The following is a 20,840-nucleotide window of genomic DNA, read 5'->3' on the forward strand; positions in this document are numbered from 1 at the left end:
CTGAAGTGGCCTGGGTCTCACAAAGCCAGACTGCCAACCCACCCGGCAATAAACAGCCTTGGTCCCGCGTCCTCTTTTAGTTTCCTGGGGTGGCCTGGGATCAGGGGCGGTCAGAAGGGAAGTCACGGTGGCTTCCACAGTCCACATCTCAGCAGAGCCCAGGCCTCCGCCCCTGCTCTCTCTGGCCACCAGTCCAGCCGTGGCCCTGGGGGCAGGGCTGGCTCCTCTCAGAGAGCTGGGTCAATATTTGTTGACTGACTGACTGACTGACTTCAGCGTGAATGCCCCCGCCCGCCAAGCACTGAGGTATGTTCTGCTGGGCCAGGCGGGGACAGGGATTGAGTTGCAGTGGCGATGGGCAGAGCCGGGCCCCATGCCAAGCCCAGCACTGCCCACAGGCAGGGTGAAGGCAGGAGCAGTTTCCAGCAGGTAGGCTGGGTGGGGAGGAGACTCCCGGGGCCAGGGTGGGAGGGCTGCTCCGAATCAGGAGCACACCACGTGGGGTCCCTGGGCTCAGGGTTGCCCAGGGGCCGGCAGAGCTGGGGAGGCAGCGGAGCTGGCCAGCAGGTGAGAACACTGGCCGGGGCAGGGAGGCTGCAACCACAGCAGCTCTGGGTGGAGCGGGGTCAGGGCGGGGGTGGGGGGCAGGGGAGAAACTGGCAGATTTTCTGCAGGATGGGGGTGTCTGTCTCCTAGAGTCCATACCCTGGGGGCCCCAGGCCTTCCCCCCTCCTCCCACTCCAGCAGGCAGCGCCCCTCCTCACTTCCTGGAAGTCAGGCAAAGTGACCTCGGAGTTCGCCCCTTCACAGGTGCCTCAGGAGGAGGAAGTTCACACCCCGGGGAGACAAGGGGCAGCAGACCCAGAGGAGGCTCTGGGTAAAGATGGGCGGGGGCAGGGGTAAGGGGGGGATGAGGGGACCCCAAGGAGAGAAGGGAGCACCTGAACGGGAGGGGAACCCACAGGACAGACAGGGGCGTCTGGAGGGAGAAGCATACACAGTGGGGCGGGGGAATCACGAGAGAAGGGGGCGCAGAGGAGAGAGGATGTGTGGGGGATGATGGGGCACCCAGGGAAGGAGGGGGCACCAGGAGAGAAGAGCAAGTCAGAGGAGGAACTGGGCATCTGAGAGAGAACGAGGGCCATGGGGGGACAGAGTGAGCCCCCAGGGAAGAGAAAGGGGCTTCCAGCAGGAGAGGGCACTGAGTGGGGGGGGGGGGTGTCCCCACTCAAGGCAGGTGATGGAAGGGGAAGAGGGGACATGCTTGGGTGCGAGAGCCTGTGGGTCCGAAGGGGCACCCTAGGGAGGAAGGGACCACCTGGGGGAAGAAGAAGAGGGTGCTGGGGGGAGAGGGCCCCCACCCTTTGAGCACCCCTTCTCCACCCCCCAGCACCCACGTGGAAGACAGGTGACATGGATGAAGCCTCAGGCCCTGGGAGCCTGAGCGTGTGACTCCCCAGGCTAGCACTGGGTATCGGGGCACCCTGCGAGCCCCTTGGGGGTGATGCTGTCCCCCCACAGTGAAACCAGCCCGGTCCCAACTTGCTCCCACAGGAAGCTTTGGTGGCCCCTCTGCTGAGCCAGCCAGGCTTCCTGTCCCTCTGTCGCTGCTTCCCAGTCACAGCCCCTGGTCTGTCCCTCTCGTCACTGCCTGCCTGTGCCCTGGTCGCTGTCAGCAGTCACTGCTTCTGCCCGTCACCGCCGAATGTCACTGAGCCTGTCCCTTGACCTCACTGCGTGTTTCCCTTTGCTTGAGACCACCGTTACACGGTCACCACGTCTGCCCGAAACTGCCGGCACTGCCACGGCAGTTCTGGGAGCAGTGAGAGCGCATGGTGACTCCATCCACTTTCCCCTCCGCAGTCATGGGCTGATGGACCTTCAGGGTGTCAGGCAGTGGTAGCCGGCAGTAAATGAGAAGCCCCTGGCCCCGGAATCCTGTGCTCTAGAGAGGGAGACCAGGCGGTGAGCACTCGGGGACTCCAACTCGGGTTGAGGAGGCAGCTCTAGCCCCACAGGAACCCCCGGGCGGCTCCCTCCTCCACCCCTCCCCGCCCCACACACATCCACGGCCGCCTTGGCCCTCTTTGAGAGGGTTGGTTGTTTCCCGGTGTGAGCTCACCAGGGCCTGGGTCCGGCCCGGATTAACACCTAGGGAATGTGGGCCGCTCTCTGTGGCCCCCATCACACTATGCCTCTGATTCTGTAACTCTGTCTCCCCTGCCACTTCCTTTCCCCCTGGCCATGCAGAGTCAAGGCGGTTCCTCCTGCGATACAACACGCTGGAGTGGAGCAGGGAGGGGAAGGGAGAGGAGTGAACACCACACCAGGGCCACGAGAGGGGAGAAGTTCAGAAAGAAGGGACTTCTGGATCTACGAGGCAAAGCAGCAGCAAGAAGGAAGAGTTGCAGTTGGTGGGATTTAGAGGTCAAAAGAACTTCCACCAGTGAAGCAATGACAAATCTCAGGCAGGGGATTCTGAAGGAGGGGTGCAGGGAAGCCTGAGGTCATTGAGAATCACCTGCAGACATGCAACAAGATCCGGAGCTGGCTCCTTCCCCAGATCCTTCTCATTCCCCTCCTCTCTCCTGTGAGCACTGGGAACCATGGAGCACAACAAAGTTGCTGTTTGGAGAGCCAGTGGCTGTTGCAGTCTGTTTGCAAGGCTTGTTTGTAAGCGTTCAGCTGTGTATCAAGAATGTGAGAGTGTTTGGGCCTGATTTACCCAAGCTGCTTGTGTTGGCTAAGCCTATCACTTGCTGCAGTGTCTGTCACCTTCTTCAGAGTCAGGCTGTAACGTTCAGAGTCTGTCCTGGGTTTGCAGAATCTTCATCTACTCTGCCAAGCCTCTTTCTATCCTAAGCCTGTTTGGAGAATCTGAGTCTTTTTAAACAGTCTGTCCCTCTTTCCTCATGGACAAGATACTTTTTTTTTTTTTTTAATTGCAAAAGCTGCCCTGCATGCAAACCTCTCCCTGTCTACAGAGCTGGTCTTACATCCTTGGCTGGGACATCTCTTTCTGCTTAAAGACACTATCCTTGTTTTCAAAGATTTGTCTGTTTTCAGCACCTGTCTGAGTCAGCAGAACCTGTTCCCTTGGCAGGAAGTACCTCTGTCTCTAGACTGTGTCCTGCTTGCAGTCTTTTCCTCTTTCAGAGCCAGGTTCTATCTGCAGAACCTGAGCCCCGTTTGTACGGTCTGGGGTGTTTTTCAGGGCCTTTGCCTATTTGCACGGCCTATCTGAACTTGCCTGGATAGGAACTCTGTCTGCAGGCTTTACTCCTACAGAGTTCTCAGCACCAGGGGGCACTGTGTCTGTGAACACCTCTGTCTTTCTGTAGAGCCCATCCCTGTTGGCAGAGCCCATGTCAGCCTGCACAGTCTATTCCTAATAATTGCATGTGAACTTTTTAACAGGACCTGTTCCTATTCATGGAGTCTTTACCTGTTTCTAGAACTCATCCTTTTCTAAAGCCTGTCCCTGTTTGCAGAACCTGGGCTCTCTACAGAACCCAGCCCTGTTTCAATATCTTGCCCACGTCTGGAGCATCTGTGCTGGACCACAGAGCTGATTTCCCAGCTGGCTCCTTTCTAAAGACGTCACTGTTAACAGAGGCTGTCTGTTTGCAGAGCCTGAGTGGGCTTGCAAGACCTCTCCCTGTCTGCCAAGACTCTGTCTCTAGCAGCCTTGTCTACAGAGCCTGTGTCTTTTCACAGAGCCTAAGTCTCTCAGCAGAGCTCAGCTTGCCCAGCCTGTTTCCATCTCCCTGTGTGCAGGATTTGAGGCTGTTTCCCGTAGCTGTCCCTGCATGCTGAGCCTGACCATGCCTAGAGAGCCTGTTTCAGAGTTGCCTCTGTCTGAGAAGCACATCTCTGACTGGTAACTCTGGGCCTGTTTGCAGAGCCTTGCCTATCTGTGTGCCTGTTCATATCTTCAGAGTCTGTCCTTTCTGCAAAAAGTCCCTGTCTTAAGAGTTCGTCCCCATCCACAAAGATTTGCAAAGCCTTCCCCATTTCTGAAAAGCTCCTCCATACCAGCAGAACCCAGGACTGTTCGTAGAGCCTTTCTCAGCATTCACAGCCTTTGCTTGTTTGTCCAGCCTGTCTGAATTTCCCCAGGCACAGTCTGTGTCTCTTCACACAGGTTGTCCTTTCAAAGGTGGTGTCTGTCGACAGAACTCATCTTTGTCAGGAGAACCTGTGCCTGTTCCATCCCTTTCTTGGGTCTCAGGAAGCTGTCCCTGTTTGCAGAGCCTGTGCTTGTACACAGAGCCTTTCTCTGCAGGTGCTGTGTCTCTTTGCACAGCCACCTTCCAGGTATCTGAAAGACCTTCGCTTATTTGCCTTATGCGCAAAGCCTATCTATCTTGCCTACAGGATTCTGTCTTAATTCAAGAGCTGTGTCCCTGTTGGCAGAGCCTGTCCCTGCCCGCAGCACCTGTTGTTACTGAGCAGAGCCCTCACCCTCTGCAAGCCTATCACCATCCACAGTGCCTGTCTCTGGCTGCAGATCCTACATCTGTCTGTTTTGAACTGTCTGTTGGCAGGGGTGGTCCATAGACTCAAAGCCTATCGCTGTCTACCAAGCTCAGCCTTTTTTCAAGAGCACAAACACAGACCACAAGCTAGGTCCCTGTTTGCAAAGCCTCTGTGCTGACATCTGCAGTACCTGTCCTGGTTTTCTGGCACTGTGTTTATGCAGCCCTCGTCATAAGGGGCACAGGCCATGATGAAGGGGCTTTGGAGAGCTGTGGGTGCTGCGCCCTTGAGACCTGTTTGCCCTTCCCTCCTCATTTTCCCTCTCTTACCTGTGGAAGCAACCCGGGCCTGAGGACTCCAGCTCCTGTTTCCTCTCTCACTCCCTCCTGATCTAGGATGGACCCCAGGTGGGGCCTCCCTAACACTGAGAGTCACAGGGACCTCCACATATGGATCATTGAGGTGAGCAGCACAACCAGAGAGAAGAGCTGGTGGCAGAGAGGGTTCGGGTCTCCGAGACTAGGCTTCCCCGACCCCAGAGGGTCATGGTCGGGGGAGGGGCTCTCCTGAGTCCTCACGAGGCACCCTCCTCTCCCAGAACCTGCAGATGGTGCCAGTCCCCGAGCCGGCTTATGGGAACTTCTTTGAGAAGCACTGCTATGTCGTTCTGCATGTGAGCACGTGAGCCTTTTGGGGGACTGAGCAGGGGGAGGGGCACAGCCCACTGGGGGCTCTGATGATGCAGATTAAGCTCCACCCTGGGAAGAGGCAGGCTGGGAGCCCAGGAATCGCACCCCACAAGGAGGCTGCTGCGCCCTTGAGACCTGTTTGCCCTTCCCTCCTCATTTTCCCTCTCTTACCTGTGGAAGCACCTGACCAGTCTCCCCACAGCCCTTGCTACCTCCTCCCCCTTGGGCCCCAGCCCACCCCGCCCGCCCCTGGGGCCTCAGCCCCCTGCCACACACACGCAGACTCTCGGGCCCTAGGTCCCCCAGCGCCTGAAGGCCACGCCGGGGGCGCCCAAAGACCTGCACTACTGGATCGGCAAGATGGCGGGAGCGGGGGCGGAGGGCGCGCCGGGCTCCCTCCTGCAGCAGCTGAAGGAGGCGCTGGGCGGCGCCGCCGTGCAGCACCGCGAGGTGCAAGGCCACGAGTCCGCCTGTTTTCGAAGCTACTTCCGCTCGGGTATCATGTGAGTGAGACGGGCAGGGGGCTGAAAGGGCCAGAAGCTGTGGGGTGGCTGACAGCTGGGGCAACTGGCTTCCTCATCACAGTGTGTGGGGTGTGTTGGGGTGTGTTTGCTTTTTTTATATATATAGAAATCATACCATACAACCTACCCATATAAAATACACAATTCAGTATTTATAGTATATCCACAGACTTGTGTGATCCATCACCACAGTTTCAGAACATTTTCATCACCCCGGGAAGAATATCCCTACCCTTTAGCATCAGTCCCCACTTCCCCCCATACTCCCGTCCCTCCGTCTGTTTAGATTGATCACTTCTGGAGATTTTACTTAAATAGAATTAGACAATGCCATGGGTGCCTCTACCACATTTTATTTGTTTTCATCGCTTAATGGATATTTGGCTTGTTTCTACTTTTTAGCTGTTACGGGTAATACTGTTGTGAACATTGGTATACAGGTTTGGGCTAGTTTTTGCCCCCATTTTTATTGAGATATACAGTACTGTATCAGTTTAAGGTGTACAGCATAATGGCTTTACTTGCATATGTCGTGAAGAGATTACTGCAATAAGTTTACTCACCATCCATTATTGTTTATAAATCTTTGTGTGGACATTTGTTTTTCATTTCTCTTGGGTGTATACCCAGGAGTGGATCCCAGTTTTATTTTGAGTTCACTTTTGTGTTACCATGCCCAGTATAAATATGTCTTTTGTTGTAAATTGCTTCAAATATGTTTTTAATTACCAAATGCATTGAACCATAGGAAACTGCCAGTATTTGATCATTCTGTTGAACCAAATACATGTAAATACTGTGTACATAAATGCACGCACACATGTATACATGCACATGCAGAAACATGCCAGCCCATATATGTCGACCTACCGGTGGGCACACATCAGTGAGTATTCACGTCCACCTACACACACATACACAGTCATGTGAATTCCATGCATACACATCTATTCTCACACAGATACATACCCACATGCATACATGCATGTGTCCACATATCTACACATGGATAAGCACATGCACAGTCCTGCCCCATATGCTTGCACACACATGTTCATACATGTTAAACAGGCATGTGTGTCCCCACACGTGTGCGTGCCCATGTTCGTGTCTGCACTCACTGCCGTTCGTGGCGGTCTGTGGTCTCATGTGGGACCCTGTGCTCTCCTCAGCTACAGGAAGGGAGGCCTGGCCTCTGCCCGCAAGCATGTGGAGACCAACGTGTACAACATCCAGCGACTGCTGCGCATCCGAGGGGGGAAGCACGTGTCGGCCACTGAGGTGAGAGCTGCGAGGGATGCCGCCTGACCTTGGATTCAGCTGGACTGCATGTCCTGGAGTGTTGGGAGGTGTGGGAGTGTGGTGGGGCAGTGAGGGGAACATGGGCAGTCAGCATTCCCCAATGGCCCATCCTGATGAGGAGAGAGAAGGCAGAGCCCGGCTTCCAGCCCCACCTCTGCCATGTCTCCTCTGACCCTTGGTCTCCTCGTCTGTCCCAGAGCACATTAAGACCTAGGACAGTGAGGCGGACGAGATGATGCACCTGGGTGGCCCCGGTAACCAGCACCATGAGAGAGAGGATGATCTGGGGAGGTGCACGGCCCCACACTCTCATACACATCATCATTGCCACCCATAGGCACACACAGCCTCTCCCACTGCTACCCCAGAGCCACTCGGCCTATTGAGAGCCTTTGTGCAAATTAGACTTGAGTGCTCCTTACTTCCGTCAGGATATTGATGGAAAATACTGATCTTGTGAGAACAAGACGGCCTCCTGCCATCCAGCGTGGTGAACAGTCAGGGGTCTGACAGCTGCGATATGAACGGCGCCCCCGAATTGTGCACATTACTGTCTGCGCAGTTCTGGACTCACAGGCAGTCCCTCCCAGGCTCATGCAGGGCCACCCGCTGATTCAGTGACCGAACATCTGGCTCATGCAGGGCCACCATGCAGCCCGAGGTTTTGCCTGTTAGCCTGCCATAATTATTCAGAGCCCCCACTTTTACTCTCAAAAGTGCCTCTGTTGGGGTGACAATTGCCCTCAGCCCCAGATCACACTGTCCCCTACACAGGCACAAAAGCACTGTCACCCAGGAGCACACACAGCTACATACATGGAGAAACGGGCGCGTGAGCCCCACTCGTATCCATATGTCCACATACACACGCACTGCTGTGGGCACGCGCCGATAAGTGTCAGATTCAGTCACGGACACCCTGTGAAAGGAAGCATATTGTAGTCACAGACACCCAGAGACGCACCCAGCCACACCCACACAGTGAACCTCGAGGTCTCACATGCTTACACCGATGCGTGTCTACACGCAGCTCACACCTACACCACACACACCACCCCACACTCATACATACTGCTAGCTGCACACAAGTGACACACCTGAGCTTTGCTCACATGGGCAGGGGCTGGCTGCGGGCCCTTCCCAGGGTCCAGGCAGTACGACCCCCCGTCTCCTCCCTGACCCTGGCCCTCGCAGGTGGAGCTCTCCTGGCACAGCTTCAACAAGAGTGACGTCTTCCTGCTGGACCTGGGGAGGATGATGATCCAGTGGAATGGGCCCAAGGCCAGCGCAGCCAAGAAGGCACGGGTCAGTGTCCACCCCAGGAACGAAGGGCTGCAGGGCTTGGGGAGACGGACGGTCCTCCATGGGCCCATCCTCCAGCCACCCCAAGAAGTGGGCATGGCTCTCTGCCCAAGAAGCGGAGAAGCACCTACAAGCTGAGTCCAGATTCCGCACTGGGGGTACCCCTGGATGCCAGGATCAGGGGGTACCTCCCCAGGCCCCCCACCTCAGAGCTGAGCAGTGACAGGAAGGGTCTGAGCTGGAATGTCTGAGAGGTGAAGGGGGCATGCTGGGGAGGCCCTGACTTCCAGCTCTGGTCCTGCAGGGCCTGTTCCTGACCCACAGCCTCCGGGACAGGGAGCGTGGTGGTCGTGCACAGGTCAGTGTGGTGGATGATGAGGCTGAAGCCACTGACCTCATGGAGATCATGGAAGCTGTGCTGGGCCACAGAGTGCGCAACCTGCATGCCGCCATGCCCAGCAAGAGGATGAGTGAGCTGCAGAAGGCCAATGTCCACCTCTACCAGTGAGCAGGCCTTGGGAGTGGGTAGGGCGGGTGTGTCCATCGTTACTGCAGTAACATGGTGCCTCTAGGAAGGCCTCTAGGAAAGGCTCTTGGCTGTCTGGCGCAGGCCATGAGGTACCTTAGACTCAGCCTGTACTCTTGCATGGCTACCTTCCTGAGAAACTCATTGTACAGACAAGGCTACTGAGGCCCTGAAAAGGCCAGGGCACTGCCTAAGGCTTCACAGCAAGGCTGCGGAGAACCCAGCCCCCAAGCCTTCTGCCTCTGGACGCAGGAGGGGCGGTGGCGGCTGGAGTAGAGCCAGGCCAGGAAGGGGCTAAGCTGCCCACATCTGCATGCCTGTCCCCTAGAATCTGCCAGAAGAGCAAGGATCTGGTGGTCCAAGAGTTGTCGACCTGCCCATTGACCCAAGACCTACTTCAGGAGGAGGTGAGGCAGGCTTGGTCCCAGCCATCCCCACCCACTCCATAACTCCAGCCCAGTCCGGACCACACACTGACCAGCTCCACTTCTGATCCCAGAACTGCTACATGCTGGACCAGGGCAGCTTCAAGATCTACGTATGGCAGGGACGCCTGGCCAGCCTCCAGGATAGAGGGGCTGCCTTTAGGAGGGCTCTGGTGAGGCTGGGGCCCTGTCTCAGAGGGTCGTTGTGCCGCCCTGGGGTCTGAGGATGGGAGACATCTGTGTCTTGGGGTCTGAAGGGAGGGGTAGTCCTGCCCTGGGGCCAGGAGGGGGATACCTCGTGCCCTTGGAGCCCTGTCTGATGGAGAAGACTATAACCCGGTCCCGGGGTCCAAGCCTGGAGACCCACTGCCCTATCTGAGGGAGGAGACACTCTGACCAAAGATCCCAGGGAAACACACGGCCCCTCTCTAGGGTGCCACAGGCTTGTGGTGCCCTGGAGGCCCTGGCAGGGAAAGACCAGAGAGCATCCAAGAAGCCATGTGTAAAAGGGAGCGTGGGGGACCGACCTTGAGGTCTGAGGATTCTCCAGCACTGGGCCCGCCTTCTTTTTCCAGGAGGGGAGGCAGGGTTCTGCCTGGGGTCTGAAGGCAGTCATAGCCCGCCCTTCCGGAGGCCCGGAGTAAGGGGAACCTGCGTGTCCTCAGGGACTTAGGGGAAGTCGGTAGTGTCGGAGCCAGCTCCTTATGCGGGTCACGAGCTCAGTTAACTAATGCTGCTCAGTGCACAGCTGGCCCCGCGGATCCCGCGGGGTAGAGTAGAGCAGTGGGCCCCTGGGCCACATGCCTCACCCAACTCCCGCCCCAGAGCTTCATCCAGGCCAAGGGCTACCCGAGCTACACCAGTGTGGAGGTGATGGACGACGGCGCCGAGTCGGCCGGGTTCAAGCAGCTCTTCCGATCGTGGTCTGGGCAGCAGCGCAAGAACAAGAACCTTAGTGGGATGGGTGAGAGGGCGTGGCCAGAGAGGGGGCGGAGCTCCGAGCTGCAGTGGGCGGGGCAGGGCCCAGACTATCCCAGAGAAGAGTGAGGGGTGTGGCTGGAGGGGGCTTTTTGCGTGATGAGCGGGGCGAGACACCCTCTGTCCCACCCTCAGGTAAACTGCTTCAGGTGAAGCTAGACGTGGGCAAGCTGCACAGCCAGCCTGAGCTAGCTGCCCAGCTCAGGATGGTGGACGACACTTCTGGGAGCGTACAGGTGAGGGGCACTGGCTTGGCTGGGTGAAGATGTCTTCAGGTGAACCATGTGGCTGCTAAAGAGTCGCAGGTATGCCCTGGTGCACGTCCGCACACAATCAGGGACCCTCGGGGGCATGTGTACATATACCCACACCGCCCCTGAGCCAGCTCACACTGTGTGTGACAGTATTGTCACACACAACACACAACAATGGCCACTTGCTGGGTAACGCTCATGGCACTCAGCACAGTAACATCTGGACAATTAATTGTGCCCTTTTGTCGTATGTTTGACACAACCATACCTATTATATTATAGACACATACACCTTTGTCATTGCACTTATTCACAGCTAGGTACACAGTTGCAAACATGCAGCTGTACAAACTCTACATCACACATGATCACACCCTCACACATCCAGCCTTCAACACAGTCACACCCTGGGCTCAGACAGATGTCCTGGGAGATGCAGGGTTTGGGGGCTACTTCCAGGCTCTGTACAGGGCAGGGTTGCCTCTTGACTTACTGGGTCACCCCTGGTCAAGGCCCTTAATTTCTTCAGGACTCAGTATTTTAGAAGACTCCTTTTTTTAATTTGCAAAATGGGGCTAGATCTGTGGTCCTACCTGGACCCCAGGCTGGTGTGGGGGTGCTGTTAGATGATGGGAACAGGACAGCTGGCCCTGTTTGAGGGGGTGCTAGTTCTCAAGGTTGGCCAAGGTCAGAGAAAATACTGTTGCTCCAAGGTTCCCTCCAACTTTTGCCCTGATATGGACAGACAGTGGCAATGAGCGGGGAAGAGGCTGAGAATAGGAGGACGGGGAGCAGGGAGAGGGGATGATAGGTTGGAGGACAGGGAGAGACTGAGGGAGAGGGGGGAGAAGACAGAGGAAGAAGACAGAAGCTAGAGGGAGGAGGGGTTAGGGCAGAGCGGGAGGGGTGAAGGCCCAGGAGAGGAGAAAGGGAGTCAGGGAGAGGTGGGGTACCCCCGGAGAGACGGGCAGCCAGGAGAGAGAAAAGGAGAAACAGGAAAATGGAGATAAGGGCAAGGAAGGCAGGAAGGAGGGGTCTGTAGCCCAGACCCCAAGTACCAAGGCAGAGAGCGAACCCACCCACCCCAGCAGTCGGGGGACAGGCAGACAGGGGCAGGGCCCAAGCCAGGAGGCCGTGCAGCTCCCGGAGGCACGGGACGGGAGTCAGCCTGTTCTGCAAGAAGCAGGATGCTGGGTCCTCTAGTCTTTTCCAGAGACTGCTGTCAGGCCTCAGAATGCCCTGATATTGTTTCTTACTACATCAAAGTGAGCACTGTTACCTCCACTTTACAGGTGGGAAAAGATTTACACTTTACAGATTCACTTCACAGGTGAATCTCAGCGTGGACTCACTGCCCATGTGGGTGACCAGGATTCGACCGAGGTCTCCCTGGCTTGGCTCCCCACAGGAAAAAGAAATCACGCTAAGTGTGACGGACTGTTTCCCTTTCAGTCTTAAAACAGGCTTTGCTTTTCTAAATGACACTTGAGAACAGGAAAATTCTCCAAGAACCCCTGGGCCTTGCTTCCGCCCAGCTTCTGCTCCCCTGGCCTGAGCAGCGAGCAGCAGTGCAGAACCTGTCTGGCCCTCGTCCGGCTGTGGCTGGCGGGCTCAGGATGGGGTGGCCTGAAGCAGCCGGGGCAGCCTCTGGAGTCCTCCCTACTTGTTTGTTGCAGGCGCTCCACACCAACTCAGAGTTCTGGCTGTGAGCAGCCTGGTGCAGATGTAGGCCCCAGGGGTCCGTGGGGGGAGCACAGAGCCTAGGGTGGGTGCACACCTCGGGGGGAGCCCCTTGCTGCACAGGTGCAGCCGGCCTCTGGCTGCAGAGAGCTTCCTGGCTGGACAGGTGAGTGGGCTGGTTTAGGTGGAGGCACCACCCGTGCCTGTCCATCCCCTGTTCCCCAGGTATGGTGCGTCCAGGACTCATGCAGGCGGCCTGTGGACCCCAAGCGTCACGGACAGTTGTGCGCTGACTGCTGCTACCTTGTCCTGTACACCTACCGGAGGATGGGCCTCACCCAGCACGTCCTGTACCTGTGGCAGGTGTGCCGGCCTGAGTCGGGTGGCGGGCACCCTCAAGCCCTGAAGCTGAGGAGCCGAGGACGGGGCCTGTGACCTGTGCTGGGCCCTCACCACTCCCGCTCACAGGGCCTCCAGGCCACGGCACACGAGATCAGCGCCCTGAGGGCCAACGCCGAGGAGCTGGACCTGTGGTACCGTGAAGCCCTGGTGCAGGAGCACGTGACCATGGGCAGCGAGCCCCCCCACTTCCTCGCCATCTTCCAGGGCCAGCTCATGATCTTCCAGGTAGGGCTCACCTCGCTGCTGCCGCCACGGCCTCCCCACCCCACTGTGTGCCCATGGCCTTTCCATGCCCAGGCTGCACACTTCCTCTGCAGGCCAGGGGCCAGCCTACCACCCCTCAGCTTTCTGGTGTTTCTCTGAGGCCCAGGCACTCTGAGGGTGACCCCTGCCTGCCCCATTTTCCTCTCCCGTCCCCAGAGCCAACCACAGAACAGGGGCACAGTGAGGAAGCCAAATAGAAGGGGAGCCGGGGCCTTGTCCGGGGTCACACACAGACCCAGCTGCTCACCACTTTCCACCTTTAAGGCCTGGGGGATCCTTGCTCTGACCCCTCCGAGATGGGGTGAGGGATCCATTTAGAAAGGCCCTGGCCCCCTATTCCACATTGAGGGGATTTTCCCACTACACACTCACAGGGTCCAGAAAACAGAGGCAGCTTTATGAGGGGGGCCCTGGGTGCCGAGGCAGTGCAGCCCCCACTGGGAGAGGGAGGCAGCCCAGGAGCCCTTACCTCAGCCTGAGGCCCAGTCCTCTCGTAGGGGCGCCCCAGCCACAGCAGGAAGGGGCACCCAGCACCCGCCGTCAGCCTCTTCCACATCCAAGGCACCGACAGCTACAACACCCGGACTGTGGAGGTGCCAGCCCGCGCCTCAGCCCTCAACTCCAATGACGTCTTCCTGCTGGTGACAGCCAACCTCTGCAACCTCTGGTTTGGAAAGGTAGCCCACGCCTGGGGCAGGGGCACCAGCCCAGGGAAGTCCATTCCTCAGCGGAGGCTGACTGCAAGCCCAGCCTCGGACAGGCCAGGAGGGAGGCGGCAGAGAGCCGCCTGTGCTTTCTGGAACCTGGGGGAAGTTATAACGTGACAGGTGGACAGGGGCGTCCACAGGTCAGAGCCAGGCCGGGCCCGGGCCGCCTCCCCTCCTTCTGGCCTCGTTCAGGGACCACGTCCCTCCCCAAGTCTCTTGGGGATCTTCAGCTGATCTTCAGCATAAAACCTGAATGATCTGCAAGTCTAGAGGTCTCCATCCTGTGCTCCAGCCTGGAGAGGGTCCTGTGACCTTGATCTCCTGAGGAGACAGAAGCTGGGGGCGGGGGTGCAGGGAGGAAGGAAGACACTTCTTCACGTGTGGTGGGCCACGAGCCCAGGCCTCCCGGCCCCCATTAGCGGGGGATGAGGGGCTGGAGGTGAGGCCCTCTCCCGCTGCAGGGCCTGACCCAGCTTCCTGCCTTCCAGGGCTGCAGCGGTGACCAGCGTGAGATGGCGCGGACAGTGGTCACCATCATCTCCAGGGAAGACATGGAGATAGTGCTGGAGGGTCAGGAGCCTCCGGACTTCTGGGAGGCTCTGGGAGGCCAGGCGCCCTACTCCAGCAACAAGAGGTGACAAGGCTGGGAAGAGGGGAGGAAACTGAGGCCCAAGAGGGTGGGTGATTAGTTACGGATCACACAGGAAACTAGACAGAGCCCAGGAGCCCACCCCACCCTTCCCTCTCCGCTGACTTGTTGCGGGAAGATGCTGGGGAGAGCGATGCAGTCGCGCCCTCTGCTGGAGAAATGTGCTCCCTGCATGGTCCCGTCCTGGACCCTCCCGTTCGCAGAGGGCCTGGGGTCAAAGCGCTGTCCCCCAACCCTGCACTTCCCATGGGTGGTGTCCCCAGGGTACTGGGACATATGGGGGAACAGCGTGTGAGCAGTGTGCCAGAATAGTGTGCGTGTAGTGTGTAAATGGGTAAGGAAGGGCAGAGTGAGGTCTCTCAGGGCTCTGGAAGCAGAGTGCCTGTCTCTGTGTCTGTGGGACCTGGCTATTCCCCACACGTCTCCTGAGCGCCTACATTCTGCAGTCCCTTCTCTCAGTCTGGGTTCCCTCCTCCTACTCCTCTCATCTTTGGCCTGAGGCGCAGCTCCTGGGCTCCCAGCCTGGGATGGGGCCAGCAGCTTCTCCCTCCCAGGGCAGCAGGACTCCTCCCTTCCCTCCCGACCTCCACACTCAGCCAGCTGCCCCCTCCTTCCCGGTGCTCCTTCCCCGGGAAGTTCACGGGGCAGCTTGTGCTTCAGCTGCCTGTGGGTAGACAGATCACCTAGCTTCCTCCACTGACACATGGAGGCCTGAAGAAGGGCAGGCGTTTTGGGAGTGGACCCTGAGACGGGGGGAGCTCAGAGGAGGGCCAGCACCTCCTGCCCCAGGAGGCGTCACGTCCCAGCCCCGGAGGGGTGGTGGAGGAGTGCTGTGCGGAGGGCTGGCTTGGCCCAGGCTGCCAGAGGCCCAGGGGCCCCTCACAGCCTGGTGCCATGCTGACCAGGCCCCCTGAGGACGTGTGCGACTTCCAGCCACGACTGTTTGAGTGCTCCTGCCAGGCGGGGCCCCTGGTCCTCACAGAAGTAGTGTTCTTCAGCCAAGAGGACCTGGACGAGTATGACGTCATGCTGCTGGACGCCTGGCAGGAGGTGCGGTCACCTGGGTGCCCGGGTGGGGTGTGAGTGGGATGGGTCTGCGCCTGTCTAACTGGGGGAGAGTGTGCGTGGCTTCGTGTTTCTGGCCACGTGACTGCATATAAGGCTGCGGGTGAGCACCTGTGACACTGAGACCCTGAGACCCCGAGGACTGTGACCCTGTGGCTGTGGGTGAGACACCAGGGGTGACTCTGTCCCGGGGAGCCTGTGGGAGACTGTGCCTGTGTGTCTAGCACTCACATGCGGTGGAGCTGGGTGCATGGGAGCTGGGTGCAGGGTACCTGTGTGCCTTCCGACCGCGGGAGTCCAGGCAGCCAAGTGCCTGTGGCTGACATGTCAGTGCTGAGTGGGTGTCCATAAAGTGACTGTGTGTGTGTATACGTATGTGTATGTAGTGGCCATAAAGTGACTGTGTGCATATGTATGTGTGTAGTGTCCATAAAGTGATTCTGTGTGTGTATATGTATATGTGTGTATGTGTATGTGTGTATAGTGCCCATAAAGGGATTGTGTGTGTATATGTATATGTGTGTTTGTCCATAAAGTGATTGTGTGTGTGTGTGTGTGTGTGTAGTGGCCATAGAGTGATTGTCTATGTGCATATGTATATGTGTGTGGTGTCCATAAAGTGATTCTCTGTGTGTGTATGTGTGTGTAGTGGCCATAATGTGACTGTCTGTGTATATGAAGAGGTGGCAAGAATACACAGAAGAACTGTATTGTACAAAAAAGAGCTTCATGACCCAGATAATCACAATGGTGTGATCACTCACCTAGAACCAGACATCCTGGAATGTGAAGTCAAGTGGACCTTAGAAAGCATCACTACGAACAAAGCTAGTGGAGGTGATGGAATTCCATTGAGCTCTTTCAAATCCTGAAAGATGATGCTGTGAAAGTGCTACACTCAATATGCCAGCAAATTTGGAAAACTCACCAGTGGTCACAGGACTGGAAAAGGTCAGTTTTCATTCTAATCCCAAAAAAAGGCAATGCCAAAGAATGCTCAAACTACCGCACAATTGCACTCATCTCATACACTAGTAAAGTAGTGCTCAAAATTCTCCAAGCCAGGCTTCAGCAATACCTGAACCGTCAACTTCCAGCTGTTCAAGCTGGTTTTAGAAAAGGCAGAAGAACCAGAGATCAAATTGCCAACATCCGCTGGATCATCGAAAAAGCAAGAGTTCCAGAAAAACATCGATTTCTGCTTTATTGACTATGCCAAAGCCTTTAACTATGTGGATCACAATAAACTGTGGAAAATTCTGAAAGAGATGGGAATACCAGACCATCTGACCTGCCTCTTGAGAAACCTATATGCAGGTCAGGAAGCAACAGTTAGAACTGGACATGGAACAACAGACTGGTTCCAAATAGGAAAAGGAGTACGTCAAGGCTGTATATTGTCACCCTGCTTATTTAACTTCTATGCAGAGCACATCATGAGAAACGCTGGGCTAGAAGAAGCACAAGCTGGAATCAAGATTGCCGGGAGAAATCTCAGTAACCTCAGATACGCAGATGACACCACCCTTATGGCAGAAAGTGAAGAGCAACTAAAAAGCCTCTTGATGAAAGTGAAATAAGAGAGTGAAAAAGTTGGCTTAAAGCTCAACATTCAGAAAACGAAGATCATGGGATCTGGTCCCATCACTTCATGGGAAATAGATGGGGAAACAGTGGAAACAGTGTCAGACTTTATTTTTGGGGCCTCCAAAATCACTGCAGATGGTGATTGCAGCCATGAAATTAAAAGATTCTTGCTCCTTGGAAGGAAAGTTATGACCAACCTAGATAGCATATTGAAAAGCAGAGACATTACTTTGTCAACAAAGGTCTGTCTAGTCAAGGCTATGGTTTTTCCATTGGTCATGTATGGATGTGAGAGTTGGACTGTGAAGAAGACTGAGCGCCGAAGAATTGATGCTTTTGAATTGTGGTGCTGGAGAAGACTCTTGAGAGTCCCTTGGACTGCAAGGAGATCCACCCAGTCCATCCTAAAGGAGATCAGTCCTGGGTGTTCATTGGAAGGACTGATGCTGAAGCTGAAACTCCAGTACTTTGGCCACCTCATGCGAAGAGTTGACTCATTGGAAAAGACTCTGATGCTGGGAGGGATTGGGGGCAGGAGGAGAAGAGGATGACAGAGGATGAGATGGCTGGATGGCATCACCGGCTCAATAGACTTGAGTTTGAGTGAACTCCAGAAGTTGGTGATGGACAGGGAGGCCTGGCGTGCTGCAATTCATGGGGTCGCAAAGAGTCGGACACGACTGAGCAACTGAACTGAACTGAACTGATGTGTATACGTATATGTGTGTGGTGTCCATAAAGTGATTGTGTGTGCATGTGTGTGTGTGTGTATGGATGTGTCTGTAGTGGCCATAAGGTGATTGCTTGTGTGTATATATATGTGTGTGTAGTGTCTTCGTGTACCTGCATTTGATCTCTATATTTATTTCCTCTCTGGTCTTCACTGTTTCCTTGCTGGTGCTGACTTCAGATTTTGTTCTTTTTCTAGTACTTGTAGGTAATAAGTTAGGCTGTTTGTTCCAGAGTTTCTGGCTTTCTCGAGGCTGGCCTGCATCACCATGGATCTCCCTCCGAGGACTGCTTTGGGTGCATCCCATAGGTTTTTGTATGGTTGCGTTTTCATTGTCATTTGTTGGCTTGCATGCATTTGCCTGTGTTCAGACAGCTGTGTGTAATGGCTGTGTGGTCAAGGAACTGGCTGTAAGTGGCCAGACCAGCCAGGAGCAATGATGCTGTGCAAGAGAGACTGTGAAACTGGCTGACGGTATGGGTGCCTGCGTGAATGTATTCATGCGACTGTGCGATCACGTCTCAGTGTGGCCGGATGCAGTGGCGTTTCCGGCCACTGTTTTCCAGGCTGTGCCATCCGGTATGACTGTGTTTAGGTGCAGCTGTGTCTGTGTGTAGGTGATTGTGTGTGGCTGTGATTTGCCCTCTGGCTGAGTGGTGATGGACAGTTGTGTCTGTGTAGCTGTGGCCACGTGTTTGTGTGTCTGGGACGCTGTGTGAGTGTGGCAGGGAGGGCTTTGGGATCCCATCCCACTCAGAGCACAAGCAAAGCCCTGTGCCCAGCAGCCCAGATTCTCCCTCCCTCTCTCTGCTCTGGCCACCTTGTCTTTCCGGCTGCTCCTTGAGCGCGCCAGCACGCTCAGGGCCTCTGCGCTGCGTGTCTCCCCTGCGCAGAGCATCCCCCACCCCCACTCCCTCAGATCTTGGCTCAAACATCATCTTTTCGGTAAGGCTTTCCCTGACTCAGTGACCGTCTGCCACTTCACCACCACGACCACCACTCCTCTCCCTGCCTTGTTTTTCTCCATCTGATACTCTACATAATTTACTTATTTTTGTGCTTCCCCCAGCAAAATGAAAGCTCTGCAAGGGCAGGGATTTTGTCTGTGTCTTTTCCATGGTTGAGTTCCTCATCCCAAGACAGTGCCTGGCACACCACTGGGACTCAGTAAATACGTGTGGATTGACTGCATACATGCAGGCCTGCGAACCTCCTGGCATGTTTCCGGGTGTGTGGGGGTGTGGCCGGCCTGCTGGGTGGGTCTGGTTGGCTGGGATGTGTGTGGGGAGCTCTGAGACCACCTGATGGACAGGGCTGGGAGGGAAGAGGTCAGCTCCACCCACCCAAGGCCAGGCCCACTCTGTGGCCCAGATCTTCCTGTGGTTGGGGGCAGCTGCCAGCGAGTGGAAGCAGAAGGCTGTGGCCTGGGGCCAGGAGTACCTGAAGACCCACCCAGCAGGGAGGAGCCTGGCCACACCCATCGTGCTGGTCAAGCAGGGCCACGAGCCTCCCACCTTCACTGGATGGTTCTGCAGCTGGGACCCCTACAAATGGAGTGTGAGTGACACCTGGACTCCCCATCCCCACCCTAATCCACGAGGAGGGGGCCACCCTGATACACTGAGGGGGATCATCACCCTGCCCAGGGACCTCCGGTCTGTGGAGGGAACTTGATCCCTTTGTTGCCCCTCCATCGAGCTCCCATCCTGATTCTTGCCCCTAGAGCACCCAGTCCTACAAGGAGGTGGTGGAGGGTGACCTGGGAGCAGTTTCTACCATCTCTGAGATAACAGCCGTGAGTATTAGGGCCCCCCTTCCCTGGTGGCTCAGATACTGAAGAATCTGCCTGCAATGCAGGAGACCTGGGTTCAGTCCCTGGGTTGGGAAGATGCCCTGGAGGAGGGCATGGCAACCCACTCCAGTAGTCTTGCCTGGAGAATCCCCATGGACAGAAGAGCCTGGTGGGCTACAGTCCATGGGGTCACAAAGAGTTGGACCCAACTGAGCAACTAACGCTCGCACGCACACACACACACACACACACACACACACTCATGGGTCTGGGCTGGCATGGCCCAGCGGCCAGAATGAGCAGGGAAGGAGCCAGGTGCCGGAAGGGGCAGGAATGGCGTTGGGGGCAAGAGGACCAGGCAGCTCAGTGCAGCCTCCTGAGGGAGCCTATCCCCCAGCTTCCTGAGCCTGAGCCCCCTCTCCTGGCAGGAGATCGTCAACTTCCAGCTGTCCAGATGGCCAGGCAATGACAGGGCAGGCCCGTTGGCCCTGCGGGCCCTCAAGAGCTCCGAGGACAGCTCCGAGAGCTGGAGCTCGCTCTCGGAGCTGGGCCCTCGCGTGGGCACCGGTAGCCGGAGCACCATCAGCCGGAGCACCATCAGCAGCGCCAGCAGCAGCAGCTACCAGAGCAGCCCCCGATCCCTGGGCAGCGGGGGCCTGCCCCAGGAGCAGCTGAGGCACCGGGCTGCCAAGGACCTGCCGGAGGGCGTGGACCCAGCCCACAAGGAGGTGAGTGCTCAGAACCCCTGCTGCTGCTAGTCCCCACACTCGTGCAGGGAAAGCTGAGCTGCAGGCACCCAGGGCATGACCCACAGGTGGTGGGCCATGGGTGGCTGCCCTGGGAGATGAGTGTTCCAGATGGGGTGATGGGCAGAGAGACAGGGGAGAGGATGGCACATCGGGGTGGGTGGGACAGGGTTGTGGGCTCAGCTGACACCCTGCCTCTGCATCCACGCTCTCCTGCCCCCGCCCTGCCCCAGGCCTATCTCTCAGACTCTGATTTCCAAGATATCTTTGGGAAGTCCAAGGAGGAGTTCTACAGCATGGCCAAGTGGAGGCAGCAGCAGGAGAAGCAGCAGCTCGGCTTCTTCTGAACCCAGGCCCTGCCCTGCCAGTGCCACCCAGATGGCCCGGGCGTGGGCACCCGCCTGCGGGCACCTCCCTACAGATACCTGAGCCTGAGGAGGCCCTCCTGGCACTCCCTCCTTGGAGACTCCTGGTCCCTAAAATAAAAGCCAGTGGCTCTGACAAGGTGTGGTGAGTCAGCTTTCAGGGCTGGGTCACTCAGGTCCGCCTCTTAGGGGAGTGGGCCTCTGGGACTGGGGGTCGGGGGGGCTGTGACATTCCAAAGCCTGAGCCCTCCATGCCCTCCACCTTGAGTGGGTTTGTTTCGTACTGGTCCGTCCTGCCCAGGGGAACAGACACTCCCCACCCCCACCTTGCTCCACTGTGAAGGTGGAGAGGAGAAGAGAATGAGGTGCTGGGG

The 20,840-nt window shown here is 56.9% G+C and overlaps 1 protein-coding gene across 12 annotated transcripts; it reads left to right on the forward strand.

Annotated features, from left to right (window-relative positions):
* The first annotated feature begins 350 nt into the window (after positions 1 to 350).
* Positions 351 to 20,602, forward strand: VILL (villin like). Of its 12 annotated transcripts, none has more exons than XM_069561460.1 (21): positions 536 to 567; positions 1,864 to 1,965; positions 4,875 to 4,941; positions 5,078 to 5,160; positions 5,466 to 5,671; positions 6,865 to 6,973; positions 8,189 to 8,299; positions 8,601 to 8,800; positions 9,151 to 9,229; positions 9,322 to 9,420; positions 10,073 to 10,211; positions 10,361 to 10,461; positions 12,385 to 12,522; positions 12,628 to 12,786; positions 13,323 to 13,502; positions 14,021 to 14,166; positions 15,087 to 15,231; positions 18,935 to 19,120; positions 19,287 to 19,358; positions 19,784 to 20,083; positions 20,335 to 20,602. In XM_069561460.1, the coding sequence occupies exons 5-21, from the start codon at positions 5,529 to 5,531 to the stop codon at positions 20,446 to 20,448; spliced, it is 2,421 nt and encodes an 806-aa protein (XP_069417561.1). In that variant the 5' UTR covers positions 536 to 567; positions 1,864 to 1,965; positions 4,875 to 4,941; positions 5,078 to 5,160; positions 5,466 to 5,528; the 3' UTR covers positions 20,449 to 20,602. The 12 variants fall into 12 exon arrangements, with proteins under 12 accessions (XP_069417553.1, XP_069417558.1, XP_069417560.1 ...); XM_069561453.1 differs by lacking the exon at positions 1,864 to 1,965 and adding an exon at positions 811 to 877 and having other exon boundaries at positions 542 to 567; positions 5,078 to 5,152; XM_069561455.1 differs by lacking the exon at positions 536 to 567 and adding an exon at positions 811 to 877 and having other exon boundaries at positions 5,078 to 5,152.
* The last annotated feature ends 238 nt before the right edge of the window (positions 20,603 to 20,840 follow it).

Source organism: Ovis canadensis, chromosome 19, assembly GCF_042477335.2.
Source record: "Ovis canadensis isolate MfBH-ARS-UI-01 breed Bighorn chromosome 19, ARS-UI_OviCan_v2, whole genome shotgun sequence".
In the NCBI taxonomy this organism is placed as follows: domain Eukaryota; kingdom Metazoa; phylum Chordata; class Mammalia; order Artiodactyla; family Bovidae; genus Ovis; species Ovis canadensis.

Coding starts and splice junctions, on each gene's coding strand:
- VILL (XM_069561452.1), top strand. CDS start 355: ATGGGCAGAGCCGGGCCCCATGCCAAGCCCAGCACTGCCCACAGGCAG. Junction 6,974..8,188: donor AGCACGTGTCGGCCACTGAG/GTGAGAGCTGCG, acceptor TGGCCCTCGCAG/GTGGAGCTCTCCTGGCACAG. Junction 13,503..14,020: donor GCAACCTCTGGTTTGGAAAG/GTAGCCCACGCC, acceptor CCTGCCTTCCAG/GGCTGCAGCGGTGACCAGCG.